At 41.5% G+C, this 19945-nt stretch overlaps 1 protein-coding gene across 9 annotated transcripts in view; it reads left to right on the top strand.

Annotated features, from left to right (window-relative positions):
• The window catches only part of LOC137323101 (LIM domain only protein 7-like), a 184262-nt gene that overhangs the window by 598 nt on the left and 163719 nt on the right, over positions 1–19945 (top strand). For 8 of the 9 annotated variants that reach the window (XM_067986522.1, XM_067986523.1, XM_067986525.1 and 5 more), the window contains exon 2: positions 226–296. In XM_067986522.1, coding sequence (XP_067842623.1) covers positions 228–296 — 69 coding nt within the window. In that variant the 5' untranslated portion in view covers positions 226–227. Of the gene's footprint in view, positions 1–50; positions 297–19945 lie in introns of those variants that run through there. The other variant, XM_067986521.1, reaches the window with a different exon arrangement.

The following is a 19945-nucleotide window of genomic DNA, read 5'->3' as shown; positions in this document are numbered from 1 at the left end:
ACCCCTATAAAAGTTTGTTTTAAAACGATTTCTAGCGCCGCTTCGGAGCCTTCGGGCTGCAATTGCGCCACTAGTGGGCTGCAAAATCGGCTGACTTCCCCCCTCTCTCTCTCTGCGCTCGCTTCATTTTTAATTGTAACTGCATTCTTCTAACTTTATGGTTTAGCAAAGATGTTGGTTAAAAAATAACCTTGTGTGTTTTTTTAAAAAATATTTGCTGCCTAGCGATGGAGTGGAAAGAGCAGCCGGCTCCGGATCATGTGTTAGCATTCGTTGAAGTTCAGCGATGGGTGGAGGTGAGTTGACTAGTTTTTTTTTAAGAATGTGATTTTAAAATAAACTGTAAAGTAGTCACTTTTTGAAATGTATTACCAGACTTGGTAGATATTTCATTCTGGAGCGTTCTTTCCAAGTACAGAAAAATAAAGAATAGTTTGGTCCTGAGTCAGAATTGATGTAAATCAAAACTTAGAGAATCTGATGCTGCAGTTTCTTTGGATGTGTGTTTTTAAAATCACCACTGAAACTTTACTTGCCTGTTGAGTGAAAAGTTTTTACTGGTTATTGATTTTCCATTCAAGGAATGATTGATTGGAATGCAGTTCCCTCAGGGCTCATTAGCTATTCCTGAAAGTATGCTTATCTCGTTAATCTTGCGACGAGATTTTTGTATGTCAAAGAAGTAAGGTCTATAGTTAGATGTGCGTGTTTTTTTTTGAAGCAGCCTTCTTTCCTACTCTTCTCTATTTGTCCGCAGTTTTGATGGTATTTTTGCTGTAAGGTTAGCACTTTGGTAATACTGCGACATCTGCGGTTGTTTGGGTTACAGTATTGTGAACGAGTAATTGAAGGAAACTTTCAAGACATGATTTTATCCTTTCACACGACTACGATCTCTTAAAAGGGAGGTAACTACCGTCACCAATTCTAAATGCCACCCAAATATAATGCCACATCTAAATAATTGGTGTCCATAAAACTAGTACAGCTCATTTGTTTGTGAGTCAATTTCATTTTATTGACACAGTTCAAGTCATAAAATTGATTTCAAGTTACAAAACTAGAGGTGTGGAATTTGGATCGGGAGCTGATGTCAATGCCTGTTATTTTAGGTCTTCTCCTGAGTTGTTGAATTTCAAAGGATTGGGCAAGAGTGGGAACATGGATTGTATGGGAACTAATTCCCATTCTCCAGCTATTGATTTTTTTTAAAAAGAAAGACTTGCTTTTTTATAGCCTCAGGATGCCCCAAAGCACTTTACAGCAAATTAAGTACTTTTTGAAGTGTAGTCACTGTTGTAATGTAGGAAATGCAGCAGCCAATCTGCGCACAGCAAGGTCCAACAAACAGCAATGAGATAATGACTGGATAGTCTGTTTTAGTAATGTTAGTTGAGGGATAAATATTGGCCAGCACACTGCGGAGAACTCCTCTGCTCTTCTTCGAAATGATGCCACTGGATCTTTTACGTCCACCCGACAGGTTTAACGTCTCATCCGAAAGATGGCACCTCCGAAAGTGCAGTGCTCCGTGAGTACTGCACTGAAGCGTTAGCCTGGATTTTGTACTCGAGTCTCTGGAGTGAGACTTGAAACCACGACCTTCTGACTCCCAGGCAAGAGTGCTACCACGGCTGATTTAAGAATCATAGCAGGCCATTTGACCCATCGTGCATGTGCTAGCTCTTTGAAAGAGCTATCCAATTAGTCCTACTCCCCTGCTCTTTCCACATAGCCCTGCACATTTTCCCCTTCAAGTATTTATCCAATTCCCTTTTGAAAGTTATTGAATCTGCTTCCACCAACTTTTCAGGCGGTGCATCCCAGATCATAATAACTCGCTGCATAAAAAAAATTTCTCCTCCTCTCACCTCTGGTGTTAGTATTGATGAATATGTCTATTCACTGTGTAACTGGGGTTGCTAACACCTGTAGAGAACAGAAGATGGGAGCAATGATAAAGGAAAAAGATAGAGGCTATTGAGTACCTGAGCAGTTGTTGTGTTCATGGGCCATGTTGAGGTCTGGAGCTGAGGAGTTCGGCAGAACCCAAACTGAATGTTGATGAGTAGGTGTCAGTCAACAATAGTGCCAAATGTCATTTTACTGACAGGGTAGTAATTTGCTGGCTTTGATTTTTATACTATTTTTTTTTGTGGATAGGACATACCTGGGCAGTATTGCACATTTTCTGGTAGATGCTAGTGTCATAGCTGTACTGGACCAGTTTTGCTAGGGGAGTGGTTAGCTCTCATGCCGATCTTCTGCACTAAAGTCAAGCTGTTGTGAGGGTCCATAGTATTTACTGTGTCCAGGACTTATAGACACTACAGAGTGAAACTAATTGGCTGGATATTTGCATCTATGATGGTGGCGAATTTGGGAGGAGGCGTGGTGGGATTGTCCACTCGACATTTTGGCTGAAAATACTTCAGAACACTTTAGCCTTGTCTCTTGCACGTGCACGATTGGTTTGAGGATGGGGATGTTCATGTTGTCGTCTTCTCATGTTAGTTGCCTTGTTCAGCATCATAATTGACTGGATCCATAGGGTAGGAGAACTTTGCTCTGATCCATTGGTTAGCTTTGTCTAAAGCCTGCTGTTTTTGCTTAGCAGCATACGTGTCGCCCTTTGTTGTAGTTTTGCCAAGTCGGTACCTCATTCTGTGATATGCCAGGTGCTGCTCTTTGTGCTCCCTTCCAGTCTCCCTATTGACCAGGATCAGTTTCCCAGCTCAATGGTGCTTGAGAAGTGAGGGTTATACTGGACCATGGCACCTCATGGATGCCCAGTTCTGGGCAGCTAGATCTGTCCTTGGTCTGTCCCACTTAGCATGATGGGAGTGCCACACGACATAATGGAGGATGCCCTCACTGAAGATGAGACTTTGTCTTCACAGGGACTGTATGGTGGGTAATCATAACAGTGCTATCTTGGATAGACGTGTCTGTGACAAGTTGGTGATGCTGAAGTCAAGTAGGTTAATCCCTTGTGTCTGTTTCCTTATCACCTAATGCAGGCCCAATCTAACAGTTATGTCCTTCAGGACTTGGCCAGCTCAGTCAGTGATAGTACTACTCAGCCACTCTTGATTCGGGACTTCAGTGTCCTCCACCCAGAGTGCATTCTGTTCTGTGCTTTGCTTCCCTAGTGCTTCCTCCAAGCTCAACATGGAAAAGTACTGACTAGTTAGTTGAGGTGGAGGTGATAATTGGTGATCAGCAAGAGGTTTTCTTGACTTTGTTTGATCTGAAGCCATTAGACTTCTTTCCTACTCTGGGGTCTGGAGACAATGTTGAGGACTCCAGGGTCACTCCTACCTGAAAACACCACTGTGCCCCACCTGTAATGGGTCTGTCCTGCTTTGCGACAGGGCATACCCAGGGATGATGATGATGAGATGTCTGGGATTTTGGCTGAGATATGATTCAGTGAATACAACTATGTCATACTGTTGCTTGACTAATCTATAGGACAGTTCTCCTAACTTGGGCACCAGCCCCTAAATGTTAGTGAGCAGCACGTTGCAAGATCAGCTGGACTGAGATTGCTTAAGTCCTATCCTCATCCAATGCCTGGGTTGTTGCTAAGTCTGTGTCATGGTGAATGGAGGGACAAAGGCTAGGCAGTTAAGAGTTTAAAAGTGACACTTTCGAAGGGCATACACAGAAGTAAGTGGGGCTGGAAGGCGGTAGGGCTGTCGTATCTGTTGAGGGATACGAGAATTGGTTGAGATGGCCTTTTCTGTGATCGAGACAATGGTCGTAGAGAGGCCATGTGAACTGACCATGTTGAGGTGGTGACCGTGTATGGGAATTTTTATGGTGGTTGGTGGGGGGGGGGAGGAAAGAGAGGTTAAGGGAGGACAGGAAGGCAGTGAAATCAAATGAGAGAGGGCAAAGGGCATTTCATTGAAGATTGAAATCACCAAGGATGAGGAGTCGCTTGGTGCAGAGGGTGAGGGAGGATATATTGATGAGAAACCCGGGGTGGGGCTTGGGGGGATATTAGAAAGCAAGGATTTTAAAAGAGAAACAAGAGGTGTGGAGCAAGGTGAGATGCTCAAAGGAAGAGAAGGTACCAGAGGAGGAGAGACCAAGGTGTGATTTGATGATAAGGGTCACCCCAGCACTACAGCAATTTGGGCAGGGTAGATGGTGGAAAGTGTAACCAGATGGACAGGCTATGTTCACCTCCTAGAATGTTAATCAGTCCTTATTTATTCAGATACAATACATTTAACACTACTCCATAAAATTGCACAGCTACAAAATGCTCGTGAAGTAGAATTTCCTACAGAATGGTGAAATTTGGTGTTAAATTACTTTTAATCCTAATTAAACTAGCACCAGGCCTTGCAATCTCTGGCAGCCCTCCTCCTATCCGTTCTTTCTCCTATCCTTTCTTCTTTCGTCTCCACCCACCTACCCTACCCAATAACTGGTCCAAATGTTCAATTCGTTTTGAGCCTGTTTGACTCAAGCTGTCACCACGGTGTTTGATTCTGATCTTGCATGATGTTCCTATATTCTGTTTATCAGGTGTTGGTGGATAATTGAGTGGGAATCCTCTGTCTCTCTCTAATATGTTATGATGTGGAGATGCCGGTGATGGACTGGGGTTGACAATTGTAAACAATTTTACAACACCAAGTTATAGTCCAGCAATTTTATTTAAAATAAAATTTTAAATAAAATTGCTGGACTATAACTTGGTGTTGTAAAATTGTTTCTAATATGTTAAACCTTTTTGCTTTTAGCCTTTTCTCTTTTTTGGCTGATAAGCTCTGGATTGTCTCCTGAATTGCTCATGAGCAATTGCCGTTATCAAAGTATTTTGCACTTCAGATCTTTCTGTATTGGTTACAGATATCTTCAATAACAAAGGTATCAATTTTTTGTATTGTTTGGAAGTAGATTATTTGGAAGTTTCCAGTACACCCACCGAGTTTGGTTCCCTGGTCAGAACTAAAGATGTAATCGAATTCTACAGTGCTTAAACAGTCTAAAAGCATTACGTCCAAGTTCTTTATAATCATTCATGATTAAAGACATAATGGTGCAAGCTGTTGCATAGGATGATGATGAGCTGGTGTTCCCAAACCATCTCATAACCTGCTAAATGCCACAACCACATATAATGAAATTTGCAGCTAAATCCATGTTGGCCGTGTTTCCTGATTAACTTTCATATCAGTCAGTTTGGCCTTGCTCCCACAGACGACATATTTCCCTGGTTTAGTTTTGGCATTTCGTAGGGATAGATGGCTTCCATTTTAACAGTAGCTATTTCAAAATACTGTATGAAATAGACAAATTTCCTGTATTTTGTTGCACTTGTGTGAGAAACCCCTGCCCATTTGTGATGTGAATTCAGATATCAGCAATGCTTTCCTGATTGGCTCCTGGAGTTTCAGTTGTAGCCTAGAGTCTTGAGGTGGGAATAAGTGGGATGCAGAGACTGACTGGCTCCTTGGTCTCTGAGCCAACTGGTCAGTCCTCTATCTGGAAAAAAGATTGAGAAGGATTGAGTGTTGATTTGGTGTGTTAGATGCTGGGAGTTGTAATCCTCGCTGCTTGGGAACTACAAGAGTGAGACAACATGCTACAGAGCTGATCCCTGATGCTCAAGTTGTCCAGCAGGAGTCAGAAACCAGAGGCTTGTGAGAGCCAAGGTGTGGCGACCGGTGGGAGTTCAGAACGACAACAATTTGCATTTATGTAGCGCATTTAATGTAGTGAAATGTCCCAGGGTGCTTCACAGGGACGTTATCAAACAACATTTGACACTCAGCCACATGAGATATTAGAACAGGTGACCAAAAACTTGGTCAAAGAGGAAGGTTTTGAGGAGCATCTTAAAGGAGAGAGAGGTAGAGGGGTTTAGGGAGGGAATTCCAAAGTTTAGGGCCTAGGCAGCTGAAGGTACGGCAGCCAACAGTGGACAGATTAAAATCAGGGATGCACAAGAAGCAAGAATTGGAGGAGCGCAGAGATCTCGGAGGGTTGTAGGGCTGGAGGAGGTTACAGAGATAGGGAGGGATGAGGCCATGGAGGGATTTGAAAACAAGGACGAGAATTTTAAAATTGAGACTTTACTGGACCGAGAGCCAATGTAGGTCAACGAGCACAGGGGTGACGGGTGAACGGGACTTGGTGTAAAGGCTTGGGATGAAGTTTAATTAACTATAGAAAGTGAGCAGAGGCTGAATTACGGGTGTTTTATATTTTGGGTACATACTCTTCATCAGTACCTATCTTCTTTATGGACACTGAACTGTGTATTTTCACTATTTGTAGTTTTTCCTTTTCAATTTAAGGGCAATTGTTATGCACTATAGTTACAAAATTTAGCATTGTACAGTATATTATAGTTTTGTTTATAATTGGATGTACTTTTGCAATTATAAGGAATTTTTGCATTTAGGTATTTATTTCTGATGGTCATCTATTCCATTTCTAATTATTTTCCTCATGTAGCTACATTGAGTGAGGACCCTGTACCTTCAGATCTACTCATTCTGCATAATGAAGAGATGAATAAAGATAATTCAGTAATTTTGTTTCAGACCTTTTTAAAATTAAAAAAAAAATAATGACATGCCTATTATTTTGAAACTTGGGCTGACAGTCAAGTTTCCCTGATGTCTGATACTCTGATATGCATGGAATGCAGTAATGATTCAGCTAGTTGGCATACATAATGTAAATGATTACATTCTAATTAGAGATTTAATGGTTGAGTTCTCTGGTACCTAACCATGTCGACTAGAATGTACAAGTTTATCACACATGCTTTCGCAACCCATGTTTCAAACATTGAAAGTATCTGGGTCTCCTATAAGCTCCTTGACCCTTTCCCACTCAGGACTTTATTGCTGTTTGGGTCCTGGGATAGTGGCGCTGTCCCCCATTGCTTAATACTCTGCTGGTGCTCTTCCTGAAGGCTGGTTAATGTCCCACTGTCACATTGCATTGAGCTTCCATTTGCTACCATTCTGCAAAATTCCCTGTGTTACCAGTGATGCAGCACAAAGGAAGGGCCTGGGAATCATGATGCATAACTCATGATGCACAATGCACACTCTGGGTAGATCTGAGAATCAACACACCATGACGCAGTTGTACAGTGTGACACACACAGTAAGGTGTGCAGAACTAGTCCCATGTGCCATTGAAATTGTGGAAGTCAGATCATTCATAACATTCATTCCCGATCTATGCCAAGCTAGCTGATATCGGCTGGTGTGGTGGTAGGAATGCTGCAATTGGTCTCTGTGCTCTCGGTTAGAGAAGGGTAAATTGGCCAGTGTTCTTGCTCCCAATCTTTCTCCTGTGACCCTTGCTCTGTATGTATACGTGTGTATGTGCATGCCAAAATGCACAATTTTGAATCAGGCCAAAAGTAGACTCCATTGTAGTGTCCCATATATTTGGATAGCCTGCCAACCTCACATTTAAATAATAAGCACTTGGGGGAAGTTGAAGATGAATTTTGCAATCTAATAGTGAGCCAATGACTTCAGGAGGGGAGAAAATTGGTGAGAGAACTTAAGGGGAGAAAAGGGCAGTTGCTATCAATAGCAAACACAATGTTAAAAGTGCCTTTTGTAATGTCTGTTTCCAAAGAAGAGTGAGGTCAGAATAGCCCTTGGCTACTGCTTGAATCCAGTGAGAACTCAGTGTCTTAACTTTTATCAACCAGTGATGTGGTATGCAAATGGTTGCTTGGGCTTAAAATAAAAACAAACGTAAGTCACTTTGTGTTTTTGGCTGCTTTTGAATGAAAGCAAATTGGGTTCTGTTTTTACAGAGTAAATCCACATTTAACTCTCATCCTATTGAAATGAAAAAGTTACAGCATTTACTATGACGTCTGTATGCTGTTCTGATTATTTACTACTGGTGGTTAGTAGCTCCGACTAAGTTCAGTTTAATGTGCAGTTGGGATTGAAACCTGATTTTTTTTTTAATTGCAGCAATACAAGGGGAACCATTCAAGTCATCTCATCTGTGAAATGACTATCCAATCCTGCCTGCCTTTTATTTTATAGGTGACAGTTTCTTTCCCTTTTTAAAATTTCCTAGTTTTTTTTCCCTTCTAAAATTTCCTTGTTAAACTTTTGAGACCATGAACTTGAATACATTGATGTCAAAATGGAGTGAGCCCTCTCTCTCTCCAACAAAAATATTATGACTGGATTTCACTCCATTAGGTTGCACACACACAAACACAATAAACCTTTGTAGAACCAACAGTGAATGTTGCATCTTCTGGGAGTTCAAGTGCAGTTTTGCATGTAAAGCATACAAAGTAGTACATCATTTCTGCTAATACTCTATATAATTCCACTAAAGTTTTTACTGGCAAATAAGCAATGCTGTAAGTATTTAGCTGGTAACATTGTGTGATTATTTACAAAATCAAACTCCTGCATATTTTTTGAATTTCTAGTGTAATCTTTATGGTTCAAAAACACTTGAGTCTTATCTGGAGCTATTTGAAGTACAGCAGTGTAGTTATGATGTTGCTGTTGGACAGTGTACTGTTTATGCTAAGCATGCTTTCACCAGTTTTTGGTAAATTAAATTCCATTCCCAGAGAAGAGTAAACTGAAATGCCATAAATTCTGAATTAGCAGAACAAGCATCATTTAATTTTAACTTTAAAAATCTGAATATTTAGAGGGAATAGGTTTGCCATTTTTACTTTGCATCTTGTCTCTGTTAACATTTAAGTTTCGCTCCTCAGTTTCTCAAGCTGGGCACTGGTTGTAGTTGTAGATCAAATTGTGTGGAGCAAATGTGCATCTTCACGGCAAAAATCTACACTTAGCTGAACTGTTCAAGTGTGGCTTCTTTGTGCGACTTTATAAAAACACTTTGTTGAATTGCTGAGCCAGAACTTGCTTAATTAAGATTTGATGCTATTCCCATCCCCCCCCCAATCTAATTTCAAACTCTCATTTGCACATTTGTGATGTCCCACTGTAGCACTGAATTACAGAGCAATTAAATCTTCAGGTTGTCTTTATTGAGATTTCCTAGATGCACAGTTGTAGTTGCGTTCCCTCTTTCAGCTTTTGACTCCTCCCATTACCCCTCCATACACAATTTGTAATTGAAATCCTTACAGTGACTCTGTGGTTGAAGTAAACATCATACTCTGTGATTCACTTGTCCTTGTGCATAATTGTAAAACCAGGCAAGGAGCTGACCAGCCTGATGCACCTTTGTGAGGAAATCAAAACTGCACTAAAATGTTCTATTGTGAATTTGTTATAACTTAAGATTAAACTGGGAGTAATAGAATCTAGGGTGAGCTATTGTAAATGTTGAAATAGTCTTTCTTTTGGTAAAAGTTTTCTGATGCTACTGTGAGTGTTGATATTTCTGTGATGCAACACTCTCCTTCTCCAGCCTCCCCCAGGCACTTTGTAAATCTCTGCCTTTGTTGTGTCTCTTGGTTTGATTCTCCTTTAAGTCAAATTTGATTCCATTCCAGCATGTGCCTGGAGGCACATAAGTGTCCCGAGTATGCCTCCTGCTCGGGCTTCCTCTATCTCTTTAGTTGTGTCACTGAGCGAAGGTGCTAAGAGTGGGGACTCGAGTTGGGGTGGGGTGGATTGAACCTCTGCCCTGCCACTCAGAACATTGGTATTCCACTCAGTAACATATTGAAACCATCCAATGTTCAGCTAACACACTTGTCATTGTTTTAGCACTTGGATTGAATTCATCATTTGTTCTTGCAAAAATTGAATTCATCCATTGGGCATCCTATGTATAAAAACTTTGCATGAAAAGCTCTAGTAATTATGGGCGCTCAAAGCAATACATTTGGTGTCTTAAGAGTAAACAGACTCTGTTCGGTTGCAATGTTTATTTGTTTGAGTTTGGTGTTACTTTTGCCACCAATGTGAGTCATTTTATGGACCATGAATTTCTCCATAGTCAGAATTTGGGGAAGAGTTTCAGTGAGGAAGGATTGATTCTTTCCATTCATCTCTCCCCTACCAACCCATGTCCCAGAATTGAAGTGCAGCAAGGAATAGCTTTGGTAAGATGAGGCAAAAATAGCTTCTCTCTGGATCAATGGGCAGAGGCACTGTCTCGTGTAGTAACAGGCCATACAGACTAAAAAGTCCCATGTTTGATCTCAGTTGGGGCACCACAGTTAGCCTCTGGGTTAGGTATGGAACATGTGCCCACATTGCAGCTCCTGCTTGCTATCCAGTGCCTTTTGCTAGAAGATTGATTTTGTGCCTCATAGATCCATTCTCCCCAAGCAGTCATTTGGAAAACAGCAATCTCCTCTGTATAAAACTGAAGAGCTTATTGCAAGGTGGCTCAACAGATAAAACCTGCCATTGAGTCCAATTTCTCAGAAATGAGAGCTGTGAACTTTTTATAGGATGTAATTAGTGCAAAGCCAGAAAATAGTTGAAGCTTCTCATCAAGCAACTATATCATGTGATCTTTGACTATCTGCCAATGGTCACATGGTTCAAGTAGCAGATTTAGAATTATTATGGTATTTAGTAAGTACATGTTAAACTGCAACTGAAATGTGATTAGCTTCTGTTTGTCAGCATATTGGCATCTATAGTATTTTATTTATAGGAAATAGTTCTTCAGATCAATTATGATTTCACTTATGCGCATAATTGATGGTTCAGTCTAAATCTGTCATGCTTAAGCAGTAAATGTCAGTGCTTCAACCGCAATTTAAGGTCAGGAAATTGCTGTTCCGGCGTGGCTGTAGCCTGCTGCATTTTGCAGTTGTGCCTTGTAATGTAGATATTATTAATGCTAGAGGGTTTGGTGCCTTTGTCTAAGGACCATTTGTAACTGACACTCCTCCTCTCTCCAAGCAGGAATGCTATACAAAGATTTAGAATCAACTGATTTTGGTTTCATTTTTGTCACCGCTACAAAGGACTCGGTGCTGAAATTGTTTGAGGAACTTTTAAAAGCTTGTTAATGGTCAGGCTGAGTGTTTTGATGTTGAATACTGGAAGAATAATAAGAACAATATACATTTATATAGTAATTTTAATACAAAACATACCGCTTTACAGAGAAGGCTGGGGGAGGAGAGAATAAAAAAAATTGTTGCCAAGCCGAGTGTTGGGGAAGGTGGTTGAAAGCATGCTTGAAATGGATTTTGAGAAGATTTGTAAAGGTGGAGAGACTTGTGGGGTTCATGGAGCGAGGTAGTTCAAGGTTGAATCCTTCACTGAGCTTTAAATCCCACATTCTATCCATCAAGACTGCTTCCTTCTACCACAACATTACCCAGCTCAGACCCTTCACTGCTGAAACCTTTTATCACGTCTAGATTGGACACATTCTTTGCTGACCACTCATCCTTTACCCACCGTAAACTCTGACATCCAAAACTCTGCTGCAGGTATCCTGTCCCACATTATGTCCTACTTGCCCATCTCCCCCGTGTCCTTGAACTTGCCTATAAATCCCTCCATGGCTTTGCCTCTCCCTGTGTCCGCAATCTCCTCTGCGATCTCCTCAAGCCTTATATCACCTTCCAAATGCTCCGTTCCTCTGCAAGTGCAGCGCACATCTGCGAGGGAAGCACTCAAAATCTGGTAGTATGAAGAGCCTACAATTTCAGAAAGCATTGTATTAGTTTCTTATGTCTGCTTCAACAACTTGCATTTCAATGGAGCTTTGTCCCTTTTATAGTACAAGAAGTTGTCTCAAAGCACCTTAAGTGTAAGAGTAAGGATATCTCAGTGAGAAACTTAGGGTGGGCGATAGAGAATGAGAATTTTAAAGGAGAAGTGAGGTGCTCAAAGGAGAAGGTGCCAGTAGAGTAGGGGGCGATACTAAGGTGAGATTTGGTGATGAGGGCCAGATTGCCACCATAGCGGCTTGGGCAGGGCAGGTGGTGGAAGGTATAGCCAGGCAGGGAGGCTTCAGTATGGGGGAAGGTGTCATCACCCATGAGCCATGTTTTCATCAAGGTCATGATGTCAATGCAATCAGCCACAATAAGGTCATGGATGGCAAGGGCCTTGTTTGCAAGTGAATGGACATTCTGGAGGGAGATGCGGAGAACGGCAGTGATTGTTGATACGCTGGCAGAGTCCAAGAGGTCAGCGGTGGGAGGTAGTGAGCGGAACGGAAAGGAGGTTGGCAAGATTAGCCTCTAGCAGGTACACCAGGTGGGAAGATCAACTAGAGAGGAGGAAGTTGCAGTTGGGGTTGCTGCTCTCAAGGTGGTAGCGATAAGTGCCTTGAAGGGCCCTTTAGAGAATGCCGAGAGAGGCATAGAGGGCAGCTGTGGGCTTATCCAAGAGGGAATCAAGTCTGGAATGGTGTCCAGAGCTTTTGTGCCATTTGGCAGGAGTCCAGGGCCGTTAAGCCCCAAGTGTTGGAGTTTAATTAGCTAATACCGTACAACCTACTAGCACAGAGAACTGAAAAGCTTCCCATTATCTGTTCAGCCAGGACCGCAATAGCTGTTGAGACGGCTTGGCAGTGTTATCTGGAGCCGAGTGGGAAGAATCCCAGTTCCAAGTGACAGGTCTTGTTCCCACTAATGAGCCAGGCTAGGTGGTCACTCGTAATAAAACCATATCTGTAACTGTTACAATGAGAGTGGTCCTTAATGAAACCAAACATTTTGAAAATGGAGCAGAAATGTAATCTAACACTCATTCCACAGGATTGAATTATATACACAGGTCAGCCATTTACAACTGCTAAATGTTCAAACTGAATATGACCTATAGAATGTTGTTGTAAAACTGACATTCTTCAGTGTTCGTATCTTGATCCCATTCTAACTTTTAAAAAAAAGTCACTGGACGAAAAAAATTGCAGGATGCGTACTTTTACAGTCAAACAAAATAGTCTTTGTTTTCTGCATAGCTTAGTTAGTAATGTCCCTGAACTGGTAACGGTCAATTGCTCCCTTGTGGCCTGATCCCTCTCTCTGCAGGGGGTAAAACTAGAAGCTGAAAGTAAACCATAAAAATAAGGAGGGAGGACCTGTGGACGTACTGAATTATGTGCAATTGGTAATCTAACACATTCAGGCACACACACAGGTGAAAATGTAATATTGGTAATTTAGTATTTGCTGCAAACCAGATCATTAACTTATTCAAAGCTGAATGAGGAATGATGTATATTTTACGGGAAAAAAAAACTGCCTTCCTACTTTGGAATGTCAAACACATAAAGAAGTTTTTTTTGTATTATGGTGTGTAGTTTGGAAGAGTGACCTCAAAGTGCCTCTCCTCTCATTTTAATTATACCTGTGTGCTGGTGGGTCCGTGTTAGAGGGCAGATAGGAGGAAGGTCCATATCGGGCAGTGGGTGGAAATCCATGCTACTGATCTTTAGGGACAACCCAAGCCACTCATCCTGATGGGGGCCAGAAAATATGATTGCTTCTGCTTTCAGTGGCAATGTTTACATTGCTTGTGGGGATGCTGCGACCGTTGGAATTGCCAATGAAAAACCAACCCCCTTTTTGGATAGCTCTTCAATGAAATACTGTAATCTAATTAGCACCTGATTTCGAAGCAAGAACACATATCTATTCCAAGCAAATCCATACAAAGGAAGTTTTATTACAAGGCCAACAGATATATACAGGTGAAGTAGGTCATTTGATATATCCGTCCAAAAAGATCAAATACTTTCTTCCCCTGCCCTTTGCTGTTGTCATAATGTGGAGATGCCGGTGATGGACTGGGGTTGACAATTGTAAACAATTTTACAACACCAAGTTATAGTCCAGCAATTTTATTTTAAATTCACAAGCTTTCGGAGGCTACCTCCTTCGTCAGGTGAACGATGTGAAAACGATGTGAAAACATCTTTGCTGTTGTGGCAGCTAGATTTTTTAAAATTAAATAATTTCAAGATTTTCACCTCCACTGATCCACCTGCCAGTCCATTCCATATATTGATCACTTTGTATGTGAAGAAGAATTCCTGACGCAGTCCATAGTTTACCTTTTACTAATTTGTACCTATGTCCTTGTCTTAGTTTTGCAATTTAGTTTTAAGCAATGTTCCAGATTTAGGTTTCTCCTACTGTAATTTTCTTGTATACCTCTAAAATCACCTCATCGTATCCTTTTTAAGACTGAATAGTTTACGTTTCTCCATTCTGTCCTCATAACTCCAGAACTTTGACAGTGGGGATCAGCCTCTTGGCTCCTCTTTGAACTGTGACCAGAAGTGGATAATGGGCTCCATTTTAATTTAGATTCTGGGAGATTGGTGGCCAGGAGCTGGCTGCAGGCACTTATGATGCTAAGTCCAGCACCCTTATCCTGGCAACAGACAGACGGCCAAAGGAAAAATTGGGTCTGGAATAATGGAGACAATTACCAGTGTGAATGCTGAGAATTGTCTCATGATGCCAGTGTCTTGGGGGGGGGAAAGAAATGACAATATAAAAACAGCTAATGGTTGCTGTTCTGCTGAATGACTCGTGTTGCCAGCCCTATACACAACAATTTGTATTTACATAGTGTCTTAATATAGAAAACTGTCCTAAAGTGCTTCAGAGAAATGTTCCAGTGAAGTGGTTTTGCTTGTTCTGGTCTATTTTGACCACCGAGTGAGGTAGAACTGTCTGTTTTAAAAAGTCACAAACAGCTACATAACTTATTACTATAAGAATAGCCAGAAAAAGAAAAGTCTTTATTGCCTTAAAAATGCAAAGAAGAAAGTGTCAAGCTGGTGGAATGGGCGGACACATGGCTGATGAAATTTAACGCAGAGAAGTACGAAGTGACACATTTTGGCAGGAAGAACGAGGAGAGGCAATATAAACTAAATGGTACAATTCTAAAGGGAGTGCAGGAACAGAGACCTGGGGGTATATGGGCACAAATCTTTGAAGGTGACAGAACAGGTTAAGAAAGCATACGGGATCCTGGGCTTTATAAATAGAGGCATAGAGTACAAAAGCAAGGGAGTTATGTTGAACCTTTATAAAACATTGGTTCGGCCACATCTGGGGTATTATGTCCAATTCTGGGCACTGCACTTTAGGAAGGATGTGAAGGCCTTAGAGTGGGTGCAGAAAAGATTTACTACTAAGTTCCAGGGATGAAGGACTTCAGTTACATGGATATACTGGAAAAGCTGGGGTTGTTCTCCTTAGAGCAGAGACGGTTGAGAGGAGATTTGACAGAAGTGTTCAAAATCATGAAGGGTTTAGACAAAGGAAATAAAGAGAAACTGTTCCCATTGGCAGAAGGGTCAAGAACCAGAGGACACAGATTTAAGGTGATTGGCAAAAGAGCCAAAGGCAATATGAGGAAAAACCTTTTTCGCAGCAAGTAGTTATGATCTGGAATGCACTGCCTGAAGGGGTGGTGGAAACAGATTCATTCGTGGCTTTCAAAAAGGAATTGGATAAATAGTTGAAGGGAAAAAATGTGCAGGGATATGGGGAAAGAACAGGGGAATGAGACTAACTGGATTGCTCTTACAAAGAGCCAACACTGACTCAATGGGCCGAATGATGGCCTGCTCTTCCTTCCACATTCTATGATTATTGAATGTGGAACTCATCCCATAAATAAGTGAGGCAGTCTCTCCACTCACTGTAGGTACACGTGGGCAGATGCATTCGCGAGTGCAAAATTCAGTATTCAGTGTCTAATAGCACAAGTACAAAACTCCTGGTTATGCGGGTGAGACAATTGAATGAATGTAATAATAGAGTCAGAGAGTCATAGAGTTATACAGCACGGATAGAGGCCCTTCGCCCATCGTGTCCGCGCCGGCCATCAGCCCTGTCTACTCTAATCCCATATTCCAGCATTTGGTCCGTAGCCTTGTATGCTATGGCATTTCAAGTGCTCATCCAAATGCTTCTTGAATGTTGTGAGGGTTCCTGCCTCCACAACCCTTCCAGGCAGTGAGTTCCAGACTCTAACCACCCTCTGGGTGAAAAAGTTCTTTCTCAAATCCCCTCTAAACCTCCCGCCTTTTACCTTGAATCTATGTCCCCTTGTTATAGAACCCTCAACGAAGGGAAAAAGCTCCTTAGTATCCATCCTATCTGTGCCCCTCATAATTTTGTACACCTCAATCATGTCCCCCCTCAGCCTCCTCTGCTCCAAGGAAAACAAACCCAATCTTCCCAGTCTCTCTTCATAGCTGAAGCGCTCCAGCCCTGGTAACATCCTGGTGAATCTCCTCTGCACCCTCTCCAAAGCGATCACATCCTTCCTGTAGTGTGGCGACCAGAACTGCACACAGTACTCCAGCTGTGGCCTAACCAGTGTTTTATACAGCTCCATCATAACCTCCTTGCTCTTATATTCTATGCCTCGGCTAATAAAGGCAAGTATCCCATATGTCTTCTTTACCACCTTATCTACCTGTTCCGCCGCCTTCAGGGATCTGTGAACTTGCACACCAAGATCCCTCTGACCCTCTGTCTTGCCTAGGGTCCTCCCATTCATTGTGTATTCCCTTGCCTTGTTAGTCCCTCCAAAGTGCATCACCTCGCACTTTTCCGGGTTAAATTCCATTTGCCACTGTTCCGCCCATCTGACCAACCCATCTATATCGTCCTGCAGACTGAGGCTATCCTCCTCGCTATTTACCACCCTACCAATTTTTGTATCATCAGCGAACTTACTGATCATACCTTTTACATTCATATCCAAGTCGTTAATGTAGACCACAAACAGCAAGGGACCCAGCACCGATCCCTGCAAGGGACCCAGCACCGATCCCTGTGGTACCCCACTGGCCACAGGCTTCCAGTCACAAAAACAACCTTCGACCATCACCCTCTGCCTTCTGCCACTAAGCCAGTTTTGTATCCAAAGTGCCAAGGCACCCTGGATTCCATGGGCTCGTACCTTCTTGACCAGTCTCCTGATGGGAGTGAAATCTGTTTGTATCTTATTAGCAAAACAACATGAATGTGAGTTCAGTACTTGTGATAATAAAATGCTGCGAGATGGTTGCTGACATCCAAAGGATCATTGAGATATTGAATTTATTGACCAAGTGCAGCAGCTGTGCTTCTTAAAATAAAATCCCTCATTATCTTTGTTATGAGAATCTGAGACTGCTAATAATGTTCCTGCTTTGCTGGTTGCAGTAATTTCACATGATCAGACAGTTACCAATGACATTATCGAACTGTAAGCAAGTAGCCATACTATTATAAAGTCTAGACCAGCAAACACTATGTGGGAACTGTAACAGCACTGGCGTGATCACACGATTGTCCTATTTGCTTGTTGCCTGACAGTGGATTGAATTGGTGCCTCCTGGGCTTCAAACAATGGATTGTCGTGGGGCTTTCTATGCGGGCCTAACTGTCTTTCTCTTCAAACAATAGATTCAAATGTTGGAATTTGTAGGCACAACCCTCCGACGTTTACATAAATAGTATGGGTCAGTGTGCTGTCTTTCAATGATTTCAGCCTTTTTCAAGATGTAACTTGCTCTGTCAGTGGTTTTGTGAACTGACATTGCTGTGGCATAGTTATGCTAATTACCTGCAATGATTTCTGGGGGTAACTTTGTATAATACATTTTCACTTTTTCAACTTGGACAGTTCACACCCAAGTGACCAAGCAGTGGGAACCGGTACTCAATGTTGACAGTCACGCAAACACTAAGTGCATATTATAATAAAGATTTCCAATTGTAAACCCAGAAACTGACTACCATTTGTGTGGATGCATTGCAGTTAGGTACTGAAAGCTTGAATCATATTGTTGCTCTGCCATGTGAGTGTAAAGGAAATATGGGTTTAGTCTAATAAATCCAGTGAACAGCTGCTCCATTTGGGATTGTAGCAAAGAGATGTCATACAGACTTGCAGTTTAAGCTATTGTAATGCTAGACTTGATTGTTAGCTGTGCACCTTGTTGGCAATGTAGAATTGAAATTACGAGCTAAGGAATCTTTTAAAAGAACAGTGTAGCAAAATTAAATGTAACCTGCCTTAAGTGTTCAACAGACATTTTACTTTGCAACTTGATTTTCCCCTGTGCTAAATATCTGTGGTGACCAAATATTGGTTGAATTACTACTTTTACATTTGACGCCTGTTTTTAGAAGTTAAATATCAAGCTTTTTGGCAAATATTTGACCCCGTTTTATACTATAAGGAGACTCAACTTTGTGTAATACATTCTCTTTTTCTTTTCAATCGGGGATACTATCAATTCACACAGGAAGTGGGAACCAATACTAAATGCTGACTGTTTCTAAGTGCATATTATAAAGGCGATTTCCAATTGAAGCCGAGGTTGACCCATCAGAGAACTGAACATTAGTCCAAATCTGGAGTGGCCTTTCCAGCATTTTTCAGTGCCTTAAAACTCCATCAAACTTTAGAGACAAAATTATAAACCATGTAGCGTAATAGTCAAGTTGGAGTAGTAACATTGGAGAATGTGTGTGGGTTCAACGAACAATTGGACGTTCAGCAGTGTCATTTGACTCACTAGTGGTCAGGTTTGCATTTTAACAGATTTTTGCTTTTAATACTTTCATCTCAATCATTTCCTAACAACTGATTTGAGCCACTGCTCTGATGTCAACCCTTGCTGACATCTACAATGAAATAGTCAAGCTAACAATTCTGTATAACTTATTTTGAAGGAATAACTATGTTGATTTAAAAAAATAATGATCACATGAACAGAATGCAGTCTTTTCTGCTGCCAAAATCTCTTTATGTCTGATCCAGAAAGATATTTAGGCGATCCCAGAGCTTGTCCAAAATATTCTTTTAGTTAAAGCCCTGGCTCGGGTTTGTCTTCAGTAATTGGATAACGCCCGTGTTAAAATAGTGCCAATTAGAAAATCTAGGCTTGTGTATCTTAAGCTGTTTCTATGGTTTAACTCCTGATTCTGTGAGCTGGCTCCGTTTCATTTCTGCTGTTAAATCTATTTTCTGTAGCTCAGTGGCAGACTTGCAGACTCAGGTAAAACTGCAGCAATAAAAGTCTGCCGCCCAAATATAGAAAATGGATTTAATAGCATTAACATCAGGCTCCTGGAATCTAAATTAAAAACAATATAAAAGTAGCTTTAAAGTACTTTTTCTGTTTATATTCAAATGCACACACTGGAGTGATTAAGCCTGGATTTCATTGGCTCACTGTGCTGCTAAGGATACTGTAGTTATCAGATTCCTCTTTGAACTCTGGCTCCTTTGTAGACTTCAGATTTCCGGTCCCAGAGAGACTGTCTCCTGAGCTGACGTTATTTTCCTCTGCCATGAGATCAAAGTGTATTTTTAAACAAACTGCTGGTCACCTTTAAACAGCAGAGGCGTCTAATTTTCCACACTCCAGGGAGGCAACCCATTAATAACTGTGACTCCCCAGAAAGAGGAAAATTTGAATCCTTTGCTTTTCTTTGCCCGTGTGTGCTGCCTTTTAATAGCTCAATCTAGGTTTCTACTCTTCCTGGTGCCAATGTGTATAAGATGGCCTCCTACTTCAAATCCCCATGCAGTGACCCAAAATTCATGTTTTGTACTTGTAGATATACATGTTCAGTCTTCCCAGCCACCTAAAATTCACAGATTTCTAAAACCCAAGCATTATGTCACCTCTACCTCTTCCTCCTCCTTTAAGACACTCCTTAAAACCTACCTCTTTGATCAAGCTTTTGGTCACCTGTCCTAATATCTCCTTATGTGGCTCGGTGTCCAATTTTGTTTGTTAACGCTTCTGTGAAGCGCCTTGGGATGTTAAAGGCGTTATATATATAATCGCTAGTTGGTGTTGTTAACACCCAGTTCTTGATTTATCTTGCCGTTTCCTCCTGTTCGTTTGCAAACTTGGACTATGGGCCTTGGCCCTACATCCAAGTTTCTTAACTTTCTAAAAGAAAAATGTTACCTCGTTTTTGGGGAGGTGAAAGCATCATTCCCATTTTAACTTGCAGTTTTTATTCCCAGTC

Source organism: Heptranchias perlo, chromosome 6, assembly GCF_035084215.1.
Source record: "Heptranchias perlo isolate sHepPer1 chromosome 6, sHepPer1.hap1, whole genome shotgun sequence".
NCBI classification, from domain to species: domain Eukaryota; kingdom Metazoa; phylum Chordata; class Chondrichthyes; order Hexanchiformes; family Hexanchidae; genus Heptranchias; species Heptranchias perlo.
Note: the sequence above shows the minus strand (reverse complement) of the source record. Positions and strands in the feature narration are given on the sequence as shown.